A 17,613-nucleotide genomic window follows, 5' to 3' on the forward strand; every position below is an offset into this window, starting at 1 on the left:
GATATTTTCCCCGACGCACCAACGATTCTGCCAACCCATAGTTTTATTTTAATTTATGTTTAAATACCGGTTTAATCCAATTAACGGTAATTAGCTTTATTAACTAATTAGCCCTACTATTTTGTTTTAATTCCTTAATTACACAAATTTGAAAGATTTTTTTGTTCTTTTCATAATTATGATTAAACGTCAAAAGTTAAATTTTGCGTTATTTTCCTTATTCGGTCAATAATTACCAAATATGGTTTATAAGGTCCCATAGAGACAACTCTCTCTCTCTCTCTCTCTCTCTCTCTCTCTCTCTCTCTCTCTCTCTCTCTCTCTCTCTCTCTCTCTCTTTCAGGGACCACCAAAATTTTGAGAAAGATCTTCCTCTCCAAAGAGGCAAACAATTTAGGTCTTAATAGACACAAGATGTGATCTATTTCTAGCACATTGAATGTCCACGTTAGTGGTCAACGTTATATATATATATATATATATATATATATATATATATATATGGGAATGCATGGTGCTGATTAAAAAGGAAGAAAGGATAAAGGTGACATCGCCTTTCTTGCGGCCGAAAGCCTCTTTTCGCATGTCGAGCGAAGGGAAGTGCTGCTTTTGGTTAAGGCTGACGCAAAAGCGGGTGTTGCTCCTTGGTCTGGGAATATAGATTACAATTTCGCACAGGCTGCTTTCTTGGCTCACTTCTTCAGGCTTCTACACGGTGTCTGCCGGTAAAATTTCTCTTACTCTATTTGGCTCGACCCGGAGCTATGAGAAAAATTAGCACAAAATATCGAATTAGTGTACACATGCTTAAAGTCAAAGGTGTCTCAGCCTTGACTATTCCCTCTTTTGTTTAGTACTACATCTAGGTAATGTATCTAGGACTACATTGCCCAATATGTTGATTTAAAAACGACAATAATGATTTGAGTGACATTTGGCTGCTATTTCTAGCAAGTCTAGCTATCGTGTAGAGTGTTTCACGTGAACCAGATTGTTGTCAACCTTGGTATGCAATTCTTGGTCTGACCTCTTTTAATGTTATCACATAAAGACGTATTAATAATAATCTCATCTAGGTCATCCCATAGGACGTCCCATTTAAAAATAAATCACTTTTCTTGGTTGTATTTTTATTGCAAAATTATATTTATATGATAATACTTCTTGTTTTGTTTTGTTTTGTTGACAACAGGTTGTGCAGAGATTAGGGGGACGTAACTCTAAATTTATTGATAACGATCATAGCAACGTTATGAGTTTTGCGGCACGTTAGTGACAAATGTCTCCCTCGTTTATGAGGGGAAAGTGCAGTCAGCTAGGACTCTGCCCTCTCCTTCTTGCTGATAATGATAATAATATAACAGTAAAAAGACAGGGAACAGTGTAATCTCTTTAAATATTGCTATAACTTTTAGTTATATAATTCGATCAGAATACACTGTCTCTGAGTTTAATAAGATATCCCGCATGCGATCCACTCCTTTCGTACTCGATGGTCATCTAGAGGGTTGCAAAACTGCTAACGTTCTTTGTTTGGGGTTAAGACAAAGCAAAACAAGGAAGCAAAAAAGACCAGAAAGAGAAACAGAGAAAAATCATTCAACATAGCTATGAATCTTCTTGTCATCGGATCTGCGTGTGTAGCTATTTTAGCGATATATAGCTACTATTCCCAAGTCCGCTACTTCAAAAACTTACCGAAATTCATCGATGGTTTTGTTGACCCAAGATTTAAGCAAGTAGAGGATGCATTTAGGTAAGACTAAATCCATTAAATTCCTCAATCAACGAGTTCAAATCGAATTGTTTTTGCTCCGTTAAATTTAACCGTTCGATTTTGTCGGACACGAGTTATCGTTCTTGTATTTATGTCGTTCATTGACGAAATTTCTCCGACTACTATATTCACATGCCAACTAAAGTGCGATCAGCTGTGTATAAGGTCAGTTGACCGACTAGAAATAGCAGCCGTATGGCACTGTCATGGTATTAGCTGTCAGAATTGAAAGTAGAACTGACAAGGAACGTTACTGCTGGTTTGAGTTGATTCTTTGGCTACTGACTAACCGGAGCTATCTATCTGTCTGTCTGTCTATCTCACTATCTCTCTCTCTATCTATCTATCTATCACTCGTTCACCTCTGTTTGTGTCCGTAGAATTTATCAAATTAGAAAACGCAAATTTAATATAAAAATATATTTTCTGAAATTGCAAATTATTTAAAATATAAAAATATAATTTTCAACAGAGAGAATTTATCAAAATAGAAAACAAATGAAGTTTGAAGTTTAAAAATAATAGGATCGACCACTCACGATTAGCTAGCGCGGACGCGCGACTGCGCGTTCGGGACCACTCTGCTTTAGTAGTACCTTTATACTCTGTGTGTTTTCAAACGCATGGATATAGGTGTCAAATTTGTTCCAATAACTTTCGAGTGATAAATAGATAGAGAGAGACAGACAGACAGACAGATAGCTCGCTCCAGCCAGTCATGGTATTAGCTGTCAGTAGCCAAAGAATCAACTCAAACCTTGTCAGATTTTTCTACTTTCACTTCTGACAGCTAATACCATGACAGTAGAACTGACAAGGAACTTTACTGCTGGTTTGAGTTGATTCTTTGGCTACTGACAGCTAATATCATGACTGGCCGGAGCTATCTATCTGTCTGTCTGTCTATCTCACTATCTCTCTCTCTATATATATCTCAGATTTTTCTACTTTCACTTCTGACAGCTAATACCATGACAGTGCCAGCAAATCACATACCATTCCGTCTTTAATGAAGAAAATATTTTTTCCTTTTTTTTTTTACGCTGGCTGGTAGTAGTAGTTGGCACTCCGTCGCTTACGACGTTGAGGGTTCCAGTTGATCCGATCAACGGAACAGCCTGCTCGTGAAATTAACGTGCAAGTGGCTGAGCACTCCACAGACACGTGTACCCTTAACGTAGTTCTCGGGGATATTCAGCGTGACACAGTGTGACAAGGCTGGCCCTTTGAATTACAGGTACAACAGAAACAGGAAGTAAGAGGGAGAGAAAGTTGTGGTGAAAGAATATATCAGGGTTCGCCACCATCCCCTGCCGGAGCCTCGTGGAGCTTTAGGTGTTTTCGCTCAATAAACACTCACAACGCCCAGTCTGGGAATCGAAACCGTGATCCTATGACCACGAGTCCGCTGCCCTAACCAGTGGGCCATTGCGCCTCCACAACGCTGGCTGGTAAGATGTGTATAAAGGACTTTTAAGTGACGTTTTCACTTGTCTTTTCTTAAGATTCTGTTGTGTCTGGGGTGAGTCATTTTCTTTTTGTGCCTTATAATTTAACACACTCACCGGTAAAATTTCCACTTATTCCTTATTTTTATTTTCCTAAAATTTTCGTTGCGTCTTACAACCTTTTCAATAGTCTTGAGATGTTATCTCAAAGAGCTTTACTCTAACCAATCAGCCTAAGCAAACGATAGTAATTTGTGTTAAGTAGATGGTTCTTGTACATGGTGTGGAATAGTGTTTTGTTTACTGTTTACAACAGTCACCATTTTAGTTGATAGATATTTGAATATTCTTGGAGTCTTCGTTTAGCATCGAACGAATCATGTATTATTAGGACGATTATAAAATAAGTTGTCAATATATCACGGTTATCCTACCAACGTGGAGGCGCAATGGCCCAGTGGTTAGGGCAGCGGACTCGCGGTCATAGGATCGCGGTTTCGATTCCCAGACCGGGCGTTGTGAGTGTTTATTGAGCGAAAACACCTAAAGCTTGCTGTCAATAAATATAGTACCCAATGCATTGATTTGCCCAGTGGCCAACTATAGCACCAGACCAACCAATGCTCTGTGAATGAATTTGATTGCCGGAAACTGCCCTAACCACTAGGCCATTGCGCCTCCACAGAGTAAAATATAGAGAAGAGTAAAAGTAAGACTCTTGGATAGAGGTGGTGGTGGTGGTGGTGGTAGTGGGGATCATGCACAGTTTGTTAGGTCAATAGCAAAAGAGAGAGAAAGAGAGAGAGAGAATGTAAAGCAACAGTAGTAATGTGTTGGTGAATGAAACATGACAAACTGGTTCTTATCATTCTTCATGATTAAAGTCCTGAGTGATAACAAACATTTAACTGGAAATGTAGAACTGCTCCACAAAGGCCCAACAAAGAAGACACTCTGTGGGGTGGTTTGACTTCCAAGAAATCTCTCAGTAAAATGGAAAAGAAAAGAAAAAAAAGACTTTGTTTTTATAAGAGAGAGGACATGTTGGATAATGTAGTCCAATGTACACTATGCCAGGAAGAAAATAAAGCAAATATAAACAAATAAATAAAATGTGAAATGATCACTGCTGGAATAATTTTAATGATAGGTCTGCTTCACCAAAAGTAATGTGTGTTTAAACAACAACATGAACAACAAAAACAGCACAGAACAAAAAGAAATAGAAGCAAAAATTCCACTCGTGCATAGAGGCAGGCATGGCTGCATGGTAAACAGCTTGCTTTCCAGACTGCATGGTCCCGGGTTCAGTCCCACTGCTTGGTAACTCGGGCAAATGTCTTTTACTATGGCCTTGGGCCAACCAAACTCGTGTGAGTGAATTTGGTAGATAGAAACTGAAAGAAGCCCATTATGTGTGTGTGTGTGTTTTGTCTTTGTGTCTGTGTTTGTTCCCCCTCCACTGATTTGAATGTGTTTACATTCCTGTAACTTAGCAGTCCAGCAAAAGAGACCAATAGAATAAGTACCAGGCTTAAAAAAAAGAAACATTGAGGTCAATTCCTTCAACATGAAATTCTTCAAGGTAGTGCCCCAGCATGGCCATGGTCAAATGACTGAAACACATAAAAGATAAAAGATACAAGGTGGAAAATGATTAAGATAAAACAGTAAAAAAATAAAACTTAATTATTGAACACAGCTTTGATAAACACTGATATAGCTTTAAAAAAAAAACATTATCTGTTCTTGGATCATTTACCTACAAAACTTAAATTTTAAACATCATTGTCAAACTAAATATTCACAACAATGCTAAGTTAGCCTACTTATTAACCTTTGGGTTGATAAAAGAATTCACTTGTAAATATTAAGTCTAAAATCTAAACATAGAGTGTTGCAATGAAAAGCAAAATGTGAATATCTGATAGCAAATGATATGTAAGATTATATATATTTTTAGGTAGAGGCATAGCTGTGTGACTGAGGAGTTCATTTTGTAGATACAAGGTTCCTGTTTTGAAATTTGCAAGATAGCATGTATGGAGATTATACACACACACACACAAACGTGTGCATATGCACACACATGCATGTACACATACACACATGCACAGACACACACACACATGCTCACACACACACATACTCACACACACACACACACACACATCATCATCATTGTTTAACATCCACTTTCCAGTTGGATTTTTACAGTTGGATGCTCTTCCTATCACCAACCACTCAGCAGAGTGGACTTAGTGCTTTTTATGTGGCACAAACACAGGCGTGGTCAGTTTTGGCAAGGTTTCTTACCAGTCTTTTTCCAGTACTTATTTTATTGGCCCAGGTGGAGTGATAAAAGGTGAAAAATGTCTTCCCTAATAAATAGTAACTGGATCTCTGTTAGTTTCAACAATGAGGTTTCAGTTGTTTGATCAATGAAATTGCCTGATCATTGTGTAAGTGGCTGAGTATCCTTTAGACAAAAATATCATTGATGTAATCCTCAGGTAAAATTAACATGATCTAATGAGTTTGCAAACTTTTTCTGTCAGTCTCATTTCACTCATAAGGCTTGGGTCACCCTAAGTCTTGGGGTACTTGCCCAAGATGCCATACAATGCAATTAAACCAAGGATCTTGTGATTCAACGTAAACTTCTAAACTATTTGGTTATGCTGTATCCACAATAGAAATTGTTATCTTGTCCTGCTTATGTATATAATCATGTTTTTGTTTTTTCTTTTTGTTTTTCTTTTTGTTCCTTTCTCACAGGCACAACTAATAAATCCCTTCAAACTCACCTTTTTGTACTTTTATTTCTTTTCTAGACAAAATGTCAACAACGAACTTGAGCTTGGTGGCACCTTTGCTGCCTATTATAAAGGAGAATTGGTGGTTGATCTATGGGGTGGTTATGCAAATACAGAATCACCCTGGAGAAACGACACACTAGGTACCATATTCTCTGTTTCCAAAGGAGTGGCTGCAATATTAGTAGCCAAATTTGTAGAGAAGTAAGTATCTATTACAAACAAGTTCACATAATGGTTTAAATTAGTTTGCGAGGAGAAAGGGAGATGACCTAACATTTCAGGCAGGGCCCTTTATTTGTTGTGAGTAAAATAAAGTGGTTTCTTTTTTAGGACAGGGGTTTTATTTGCAGTGAAGAAGAGAAGTGTGACATTTAAGGCAGACGTCTTCTATCAAAGGTCCTACAGGAAATCTCAGCCTACTCTTCTTATTCCATTACTCCAATTCCTGTACTGCTTCTATTTATTATTTATCAACACCTCTGCCAGGGGTGTAGCCAGCCCACTTATGCGTACCTTCCTTCACTGGACACGAAACTTCGCTTGTGAAGACCGGTTGAGGCAAGTGAAATCTAAATCAAACTAAATTCGATGACTGGCACCCATGCCAACGTCGTCTCCTTCATTGGACACGAAACTCGGCTTGCAAAGACCTGTTGGGGCAAGCGAAAGTGAAATCGTGATAGCACCTGTGCCCAGTGTCGCCTTCCTGGCACTTGTGCTGGTGGCAGGGCTACCTCAGATGGAGAGAAACAGGAGAGAAAGATAGTGAAAATGTGACAGGGAGGAGGCAGGGAACCATACACTCAAGTTACAGGTTGAGGCATCTATCAAACTAGTCTGGGAAATTTCTGATACTACCTCGTAGTGAAGTGGACCAGGTGTTGGAAAGGTGAGACTTGTAATAATAGTATTCTGCTAAACTAACCTCTGTTACTGCAACAGAACACCTGAATATGTGTTGACACTATTTCTTTGCAGGGGTTATATTGATTATAATCAGAAAGTCAGTCACTACTGGCCAGAATTTGCTCAGAATGGTAAAGAATCCATTACAGTTGGCATGTTGGTTAGCCACCAAGTAAGTTTCCTAATTATTTTTATTCTATTTTTTTTTCCTTTTCTTTCACTTGTTTCAGTCAATGGACTGCGACCATGCTGGGGCTCTGCCTTGAAGGATTTTTAGTCAAACAAATCAACTTCAGTACTTGTTTATTCTATCAGTCTCTTTTGCAGAACTTCAAATTTATGGGGATGTAAACAAACCTACACCTGTTGTCAGGTGGTCAGGGTAGAGAAGAAACACAAAGAGACATGCATGTGTGTGTGTGTGTGTGTGTGTGTGAGAGAGAGAGAGAGAATTTCACATAGCTCCATCTACCAAATTCCAATCACAAAGTATTGGTGAAACTATGGTTATAATAAAAGACATTTATTTGTTCAATGTGCTTTAAAAATCAGATCTGTCCTTAGAAAAACCAATGAAGTCCGCACTCTTGATATATTCTCACACTTGCTTTCTCTTCTTTTTTTCAGTCAGGTATAATTGGCTTTGATGACCAGCTGCAGTTCTCTTTGATGTCTTCAGACTATGATCGTTTTCTGTCCATCTTGGCTGCCCAGAAACCCCAGTGGACACCTGGTAAGTAAATCCATCACATTCTTTTTCTTAGTATATGTGTGTGTGTGTGTGTGTGTGTGTGTGTGTGAGAGAATGTGTCTATATAAATTGTGATACGGCTATTGTTCACAACAGAACATGTGTGCTACCTGTGGAAAGGTGTGCCATTCAGTTGGAGAATTAAAAAGACATGTCAAAAGACTTCATTCTTTGGCACTTGTTCCTTCTGTCAACCAGCACAACTGTGCATTATGCAATAAAATGGGAAAATCTTTGGCAAGACTCCAAATCCTTGTTTGAGTGTCCATGTAAAAAGAGTAAGGACTGGCTTACTTGAAATGTCTTAACTGAGGAAGATGTGCATTCAAAATATTACTATTTGGTTTAAATTTATTATGTATGTATATATATATATATATATATATATATATATATATATATATATATATATATATATAGATAGATAGATAGATAGGGTGATAAATTGAATATTAATTCAATTTAAAACCAAGTGGCCTAGCATATAAAAAAATCTGAAAATTCAGAAAAAAATTGTATTAGACGTGTATAAGGGATGACCACTAGGTGGACATCCAATATGCTAGAAAGAGGTCATCAACGACCCAACCAAAAAGAAATCAGGTTATTAGTTTTGTTTTATGGTGCTGAAACTTTGACCCTCAACAAAAAGCTTGAAATTTACAAATATAGGAATGTTAAGAATGGTTCTGAATACTACATGGTTCTGAATACTACATGGTTCTGAATACTACATGGTTCTGAATACTACATGGTGAGCTCGCCATCTTAATCGCCATCACCACCACTACCATCATCATCATCATCATCATCATCCACTGATGTCATTGCTGTTGTTATTAACATCAACATCATTACCATCATCACTGCCATCATCATCATCATTGTCATCGCAGGGTTTTAATTAATTATTGATTAACTCTTTTATTCATTGGTTGTGTATATATTTTTGTGATACAGGAACTAAAGTTGGATATCACGTAATAACTTATGGCTTGTACATTGATGCATTGCTGGCCAAGGCAGATCCCTACAAGCGTCCAATTGAGAGAATTTTCCGAGAAGAGATTTCAGAACCATATGGTATGTTGCCATTCTTTACATTTTTGAGTGTGTGTATGAATGTGTGTGTATGTGTAAATATATGTTAGTATGAATGTGTATATGTATGAATGTGTGACAACATTTAAAACAATCTAAGTATGTATGTATGTATAGATAGATAGATAGCTATACATATATAGAACAGGGATTAATCTTCTATCTTCGCTCCTTTGCGCCACATGGGCTCAACTCCCCTCCACTCTTCATCTAACCCCCTCCTCCTGTCTCTCTCCCCCACCCTCCCTCCTACCACCCATCTCTCCCCTCCCCCACCTCCTGCTCCGACTCCTACTTCTTTGTATGTCTCTTCACCTCTCTTCATACTTCTCTCCACTCCCACTTCTCTTCACCCCTACTCTTTCTCTCCTCTCTCTTACTCTCACTCACTCTCTTCTCTCGTACTCCCCCCTCTCTCACTCTTACTCTCTACACTCTTACTCTCCTACTCTCTACACTCTTACTCTCTCACCCTTACTCTCTCACTCTCTTCCCCTCTCTCTCACTCTCTTTCTCTCATTCTCCCCCCACATACCCACCTTCCCCTCTTTCTCTCCCCCCATACCCACCTTCCCCCTCTCTCAATCCACCTTCCCTCTCTTATACCCACCCTCTCTCCTCTCTTCCTCTCCCCTCCTATACCCATCTTCCCCCTCTCTTACATCCACCTTCCCCTTCTCCCTCCTCGTCAACACCCCCTCATAAGCTCATCCCACCACACCCCAACACACTCTTACTCTACCTTCCCACTCCACCCCATCCAATTCCTTACATACACCACCCACCCCTACCCACATACCCCACCCTACCCACAGACCCCTACCTCTACCCCACCCTCAGCCTAACCCACACTCCACCCATGCCTTCCCCACCTCCCAACACCCTCACATCACACCACACCAATACCCTCGCATCACACCACGCACACCACACCAATACCCTCGCATCACACCACGCACACACTACAACTGACCAACTACTTTCTCCCTTTCTCCCTTCCCCATTTTCACACTACATACGTCAAGATCACCAGCATTCTACCTCCCACACACAGCCCCTCGTTCCCGATCACCGTTTGTTATCTCCCCCTTTCTTAGCTCTCCTGAAATAAGAATTTCTAACTTCCTGTCAGCCATTGTTATGATCGGCCATTATTATGATTGACCGTTGACTGAACACTATTCAATTTTTTTTCTCCGTGTTTTTCTCCTTGTCTCCGTATTCTTTCTGTTGAAGAGCGTAGCTCGAAACGTCAAAGACTTTCCGTATTCCCGAGCGTCATACTAATATATACTTTTGTTATTTACACCACCTGTCCTCGTCTGTTGTTATTATTTGTATATTCTCCTACATATATAGAAGATACATAAAAACAAAGTAAGTGTTCTCATGTAAAATTTTATGAGAAAGACAATGAGCTACATGAAATTTACTTTCCATTGCGATTAGGGGGCTTAAAGGGGGCAAGCACCCCCTGTAAAATTTCAAATACCTCCAATTTCAATGAAAATAACAACATAACTACTAGGTACTAAATAAAGATGATTTCCAAAATTTCACCATCTTACAATATTATTTAATCTCACCCAATAGGGTTTATAACAGAGGACAGAGCCCCTTTGAAAGTGCAAATACATCCACTTTTCATGGAAGATGCATAAAATTGGTAGAATCGGTTGTATAATTGATAAAACGATTTGTAGTGATTATTGTATTTCCCTGTGTTCAGGACACTATTTTTTTTAAAGTAATATCTCATGAAAATTTACATGTTGAAGACTGTCCATAGCAGAACTCACATCTCTTATAAACATGACAGGTGTGCTTATGACATCAACAGTATATATATATGTACATATATTCCTGTACTTCACCAGGTATTGACTTTTTCCAAGGAGTCCCTTATGAGGAACAGTATCGTGCTGAAACAAGAATTTACATCAAGTCTATCTGGGACATTCTGCCTTACCTTTTCTCAAAACGGTTCTTAAAACTGTGTACATCAATGTGGTTGGACAAAGACAACTATTTAAAAACGAGTGTCACAACTTTTCAGGTGAGTTGTTTTATTTAAATCCCTTCTCTCCTTGGGATAGAGTTTTTATTGAAGCTTTGCTTCTCAGTTGAAGCAGTTGAGAATAGGAAGTTCAGCCTTTTATTAAGAGTGGTGAAATTGCTGGGGCTAAACAGGCACAAACTCTCAGTATGTCTCTGAAGGCTTGTGGCAAGAACCAGGAGAAAACAAGTGTTATTTCGTCTGCTGTTACGTTCTGAGTTCAAATTCTGCCGAGGTCGACTTTGCTTTTCATCCTTTCAAGGCCGATAAATTAAGTACCAGTTACGCACTGGGGTCGATGTAATCGACTTAATCCCTTTGTGTATCCTTATTTGTCCCCTCTATGTTTAGCCCCTTGTGGGCGATAAAGAAATAAGAATATAATTATTTTATTGAATGTTGATGTCTAATTCAATGCAAATTTTACTTTTACAGATTGGTACATCATTGTATTCCCTGTCAGACCGACACATAAAGCGACTGCCATGTTCCAGCTTCAACGGTTATGCCACAGCGCGTGGTTTAGCCAAGTTATTTGGCAATATTGTCAATACGGGAAATAACAAAGAAGGAGATATCCTCTCAAAGTCTACTGTTGAAAATATTGATGATGTTGTATCCAGTCAAATCGATGCTATTTTAAATTTCCATATCGAATTTGGTCGGGGTTTCACAATTCACAAAAATAATAAGGTTAGTATACATTTGGACACTTTATGTATGTATATATAAATATTTTTGTATATGTATGCAATTCAGAAAGTCCCGTGGGCTGCAGGTTGCTCATGACTAAAATTCTGGGCAAGGGACTAGTCGATTATATCGACTGCAGTGTTTCACTGGCACATGATTTATCAGCCCCGAAAGGATGAAAGGCAAATTCAACCTCGGCAGAGTTTGAACTCAGAACGTAGCGACGGACGAAATACCACTAAACATTTCCTCCAGCGTGCTAACAATTCTGCCAGCTCGCTGCCTTAATAATAATAATCCTTTCTACTATAGGCACAAAGCCTGAAATTTGGGGGAAGGGGACCAGTTGATTATATCGACCCCAGTGTTTCACTGGTACTTAATTTATATATGAAAGGATGAAAGGCAAAGTCGATTTCGGCGGAAATTGAACTCAGAACTAAGCGATGAGCGAAATACCGCTAAGCATTTCGCCCAGCATGCTAACAATTCTGCCAGCTCACCGCCTTAATAATAATAATAATAATAATAATAATAATAATAATAATCTTACATGTATATTAAATTTATCATCCTTTAGGGCCAGAAAACGTTTTGTCACTATGGATTTGGCGGCCAAGGAGCATGCGGAGACAAAGAGAAGAAACTTAGTGTTGCTTACATATCAAACCATTTGAATCCATTTATATTTGGAGCAGATGATCGATATAATTCTTTGGTAGATGCTGTTTACAGATCTGTTGAAATGATTGAGAAAGAATCAGCATAATATATAATGTAAAAATGTATTATACTAAATGAAATAAATTTATTGACTCAAAGAATAATATCTCGTAAAATCATAATTTTTCAACATATTTATCATATTAAATATCTGACAGTCATCTGTAAAGGTTCTTTAATTGTCCACCACGGCACACTGGTGAATCTAGGTAGCTAGGTATACCGCCATTTTAAACATTTATAAATATATAATTTGATAAATATGCAAGCAGTACGTTTGCTCACCAGTTTAAAACTCAGTCCAGCTAGGATTGAATTAAGTCGCATGAAGCAGTGTTGGATAAAATATATTCGTGTAAAGCCAGATGAATGAAGATCTGCTGCTGCGGCAAGCCTTCGACAACAGAATGTCACTATACATATCCCAGTGGACATCAATCCATGGAAATATGTTTTTGTTCGGAATGACGGTATTCCTCAGCAACTTCGTCCACCTATTCCGGCCCTTACAAAGTAATCGACAGGAAATCAGCAGTGAAAATTAAGAGCACCGCAACAAACCACAGCACGTACCCAAGGCTCAGTAGTGCAGTGAAAGCACGTGGTAGAAATAGTAATAATAATAATAATAATAATAATAATATTAATAATTAATTCTGGTTTTATTGGCCACAAGGGCTAATATAAATTAAAAAACATGTAAGGACAAAGACAGGACGAAGGTTACAAAGGGTTTTGTCCGAAAAGAAGAAGAAAAAAAACGTTCGTGTAAACAGAGGAAAAACAGAGAAAGATATAACAAATAAAACTCCCAATAGGGGGAGGCGCTTCGAAAGGTTACACGTGGAAAGACCCATAAAAGCCACGGGAGCCTGGTCAGAAAAATAAGAAAGGGGTATAGTAATTATAATAATGATAATAATAATAATAATAAATCCGAGTTAAATTCACGTAACAAGGTGTTAGTCATAAATTTCTTAGCAGTTCCAGTTGTTATTTACAGTTTCAATGTGTTCGACGGGAATATGAGCGAAATAAGGAAGATTGACAAGAAAATCCGTAAGCTGCTGACTTATCGATCACTGAACAACGGCAGACGCAGTTTGTCTTTACCTTCCCAGAGTCCAAGAAAGTCGAGGCTTGATCTAATTTGAAACCACCGCGATTGGACTGGCAAAATATTTTGAAATATCCAATGATTGGATGCTAAAACTCGTTAAAAACCACAAGAGACGTAAGAAGTTTGATTCTGTCATGAAGGAGAGCAAAAAATTTACTTGTGACTTCATGTACGATATTCGGATTGAACAGCATGATGGAAACGCGGCAACTGTTGTTGCAAAGAAGGTGAAATCAATGGCAAAGCAAAAAGTGTTTGAACAATTGACTGATAGGTCGGAACAAAAACCTCTGCATAGCAAATTTGCAGCCCGTAGCGAACAAGCTGATGTAGACCAGAAGCACACGCATCAATGCATACGGAGCTCAGGGCTACAGGCAGAAAGCGAAAGCTTTATCTTAACTGCACAAGATCAGAGCTTATTGACCCGGTATTACTGGAAACCGAATGGTAACCATCATGTATGTAGTATGTATAGTTGGATGGACGGTTGGATGGCTGTGTGTGTGTGCGTGTATGTGTGTGCGTGCGTGTGTGCGCGCGCGTGCATCAGTTTTTTTTTAGGAGACTGTCGATCGAAAAAACTCTACAGTTCAATAAAGAAACTCAATACGCAACAAATGCAGATGTATTTTTTCCCCAATATTTTCAAGATATGAATTCATGAAGCACGTGCAGCAATTCAGTTATTGTTAAAGAATATCCAAAAATGGTCCGAATTCCTGAATCCAGATCACCTGCTTTTTGATAGTCAAAGAACAGAATAATTTTATGTATACAAGCACGCATTTGAATGGATATAAATTATTCTATCTATCTATCTATCTATCTATCTATCTATCTATCTATCTATCTATCTATCTGTTAATCTATTTAACTCTCCTTTTCTCTCTCTCTCTCTCTCTCTCTCAGTATATATATCTGTCTGTCTCTCTATCAATCTATCTAGCTACATATCTTTCAATCTGTCTTTATCTCTCTCACTCACTATACACGCACAAACACACATTCATAAGAATGAGGTGTGTGTGTGTGTGAATGTGTGTGTGTGTGTGAATGTGTGTGTGTGTACGTTTGTGTGTGCGTGTGAATTAAAAGAAAGAGGACGCAATCCAGTTCCCATTGTGAGTACTTGACAAAAGATTTCTATCAACATTGATTAATAATTAACACGTGAATTGGAGACTTTTGTGCTTTTTGCCTTTGCTTATTGTTTGTACTGCTTGTAAAATGTACGAAGCAGACTCTGGGAAAAACTGAATACATTCTTCTCTATGGACATATAATCTATCGTCACCTTGAAATATTATAGATTTGTGTGTGTGTGTGTGTGTGCGTGCGTGCGTGCGTGTGTATTTGTGGCAAGATAGATGGAGGGAAAGAGATGTGTATACGCAAACACAAATGTATATACATATCTTATCGTCTACTTGCTTCAGTCATTAGACTACGGCCATCCCGGGACACCACCGAAAAAAAAAAAATTTTCTTACAATTTTTTTGACCTCAGTACTTATATTTTTTAAAATTCTGGTACTTTTCTATCGGTATTTTTTGCTGAACAGCTAGATAATGAGGATGTGACAACATCAGCACCGGTTTTCAAGCTGTAGTGCGATATACACACAGCTATAATGACACATTCATAGATATATATACATACGACAAGCTTCTTTCAGTTTCCGTCTACCTACCTACCTACCTATATATATATATATATATATATATATCTGTACCATACTATACTGACGAGCGAAAGCTAGATATTATTCTAGTAATCGTGAAATCGTTCAATGTATAGTTGAGTTCTTTTTTAAAAAGAGGATGGTTTTTTTAAGAGTTGCTTTTCCTCGCATTCGGTAAAAATGTGTTTATTATTGAAGTCTAGTGTGTGGCATTATTCTGTAGTAATGCCCTTATATAGATTCCCTTCAACTCATGCGTTACTATCTTAAAAATGAAGAAAATTTTGGTATTAGGAAAAGGAACGTCAATGCTGACCTCAATCTGGGAAATGAAAGGCCTGAACAGGTTGAATTCTACAAGTATCTTGGAGCCTAAATCTCTGATGAAGCCATACGAAAGAAAGAAAGTAGGACATGGCTAGCCGTGCCAAGAATGTCCAGGGAAAAGCTTGAGAACGTCTGGAGTGGCAAAAGTATCTCGACTAAGTTAAAAACAAGGCTAGTATCAGTACTCATTTGGCCAATAGCCATTCATGGCTGCGAAGGATGGACTCTGAACAAATTTGACGAGAATATAATCAATATGTTTGGAATGCGCGGGGGTATAGGAGAACGTTACGAGTCTCTTGCAAGGACCGTCGGGTAAATGAATGGTTGTTACAACAAGACGGTGAAAGACGATAACTTTTGAACATTGTGAAAATCAAAAGCTCATCTATTATGGCCATATTCGAAAGAAGCAAATGTCTGGAAAGCATTATCTCGAGAGGAAGAGCTGAGAGTAGTAGATCAAGAGACAGGCAAAGAATGCATGGATGGAAAATATCACAGGATGGTTGAACTAAAGTGGTCGGGCAGTGGGAGAACCCGCGCTTAATCGGGAAGACTTTTGTTGTAGTGCCATCGACACACTGCAGACGTACGGTACATGACGACGACTTGGATAATGCAGTCCTAGGAACTCTAGGTTAACGAAAGAAATTGTGATAAATAGACTCTTTTACTCTTTTACTTGTTTCAGTCATTTGACTGTGGCCATGCTGGAGCACCGCCTTTAGTCGAGCAAATCGACTCCAGGACTTATTCTTTGTAAGCCTAGTACTTATTCTATCGATCTCTTTTGCCGAACCGCTAAGTTACGGGGACGTAAACACACCCGCATCGGCTGTCAAGCGATGTTGGGGGGGACAAACACAGACACAAACATATACACACACATACACATACATATATATATACATATATACGACGGGCTTCTTTCAGTTTCCGTCTATCAAATCCACTCACAAGGCTTTAGTCGGCCCGAGGCTACAGTAGAAGACACTTGCCCAAGATGCCATGCAGTGGGACTGAACCCGGATCCATGTGGTTGGTAAGCAAGCTACTTTATTTCATAAATAAAGGCATTACAAAGCAGCCACTCCTGCGCCTATAGACTGATTATATATCTGACATTAATACCGGGTGAAACCTCTTTGTTCATAGGTAGACTTAATAACGGCTGATCTGGAATTAAAGAACAACAACAACACCAACAACAACAGAATGTCGATCATTTTTTGATTTGTGAGTAATGCATAACTGCATGTTGTTATTGTTTAACCATAGATCATTTCTGATCGAACAGATTTATGACCAAGGACAATCCATTCATAACCACGCCGTTTTCCTTCTTTTAAGATGATAGAGTGTGATTTAAGATGATTCGAGGTGGCAGCGGCGATGATGGCAGTAGTCGGAGTCGATTCATTTGACTAAAATTCTCCAAGGTGGTGCCCCAGCATGGCCGCAGTCTAATGACTGAAACAATTAAAAGATAATAAATAGAGATAAAATATTGGGTTTTATTCTCATCGCGGGCCCCAGAGACAAATGTCTTTAATTCTAACCTCGGGTCAATCCAAGTTTTCTTGTGTGAAATAAGCAGAGGAAAACTGTGCGGAAGCCATCGCATGGACTATATTTGATGAGCTGTGATTTGCTCTTCTTTGCTTTATTTATCACTGTTTTAGAGTCATATGCGCTGCACTTCCCCTTCTAACAAAGATAAAATGAAAACAAATGGAAAATAGTTAAGTTAATGTTGGTTTCACATTTTTGCATAAGACCAGCAATTCCGAGGGAAGAATAAGTCGATTACATCAACCCAGTGCTCATTTTGTCAATACCGAAAGGATGAAAGGTAAAGTCGACCGCGGTGGACTTTGAACTCAGAACATAAAGACAGACGAAATACCTCTAAGCATTCTCGCCGGCGTTGCTAGCAATTCTGCCAGCTCACCTCCGAACATATGTAATACCTAGGACATATGTAATATCTAGGAGCAAAGCCATGTAATACTGAACAGTTTTATTTCGATTGATATTAGAATAAAAGACGGTCGATATTTTCAAATTTCAAATGGTCTTAAAATATTTCTTTAAAGATAGGAGGCCATTTTACTTCGTCAAAGGAAAAAGAATGAAAGGTAAATATCGTTTATGCCGGTTATCAGTGATAGATAAATCGTTAAACCTTTGTTCTTATACAATGA

General features: G+C 38.5%; 2 protein-coding genes across 3 annotated transcripts in view; one reads left to right on the forward strand and one right to left on the reverse strand.

Annotated features, from left to right (window-relative positions):
• LOC106870417 (lisH domain-containing protein ARMC9) overlaps positions 1-2,638 on the reverse strand; it is a 33,989-nt gene extending 31,351 nt beyond the window's left edge. Inside the window, exon 1 of one of the 2 annotated variants that reach the window (XM_089360712.1) lies at positions 2,317-2,638. The gene's annotated coding sequence lies outside the window, so the exon portion shown is untranslated. The remainder of the gene's footprint in view (positions 1-2,316) is intronic. The other variant, XM_089360717.1, reaches the window with a different exon arrangement.
• On the forward strand, positions 1,198-12,378 carry LOC106870434 (beta-lactamase domain-containing protein 2). Its single transcript, XM_014916513.3, has 8 exons — positions 1,198-1,756; positions 6,060-6,245; positions 7,023-7,122; positions 7,578-7,683; positions 8,662-8,784; positions 10,680-10,858; positions 11,294-11,551; positions 12,132-12,378. The coding sequence occupies exons 1-8, from the start codon at positions 1,611-1,613 to the stop codon at positions 12,318-12,320; spliced, it is 1,287 nt and encodes a 428-aa protein (XP_014771999.1). The 5' UTR covers positions 1,198-1,610; the 3' UTR covers positions 12,321-12,378.
• Positions 12,379-17,613: the final 5,235 nt, after the last annotated feature.

This window comes from Octopus bimaculoides, chromosome 12 (genome assembly GCF_046866305.1).
Source record: "Octopus bimaculoides isolate indiv1 chromosome 12, ASM4686630v1, whole genome shotgun sequence".
NCBI classification, from domain to species: domain Eukaryota; kingdom Metazoa; phylum Mollusca; class Cephalopoda; order Octopoda; family Octopodidae; genus Octopus; species Octopus bimaculoides.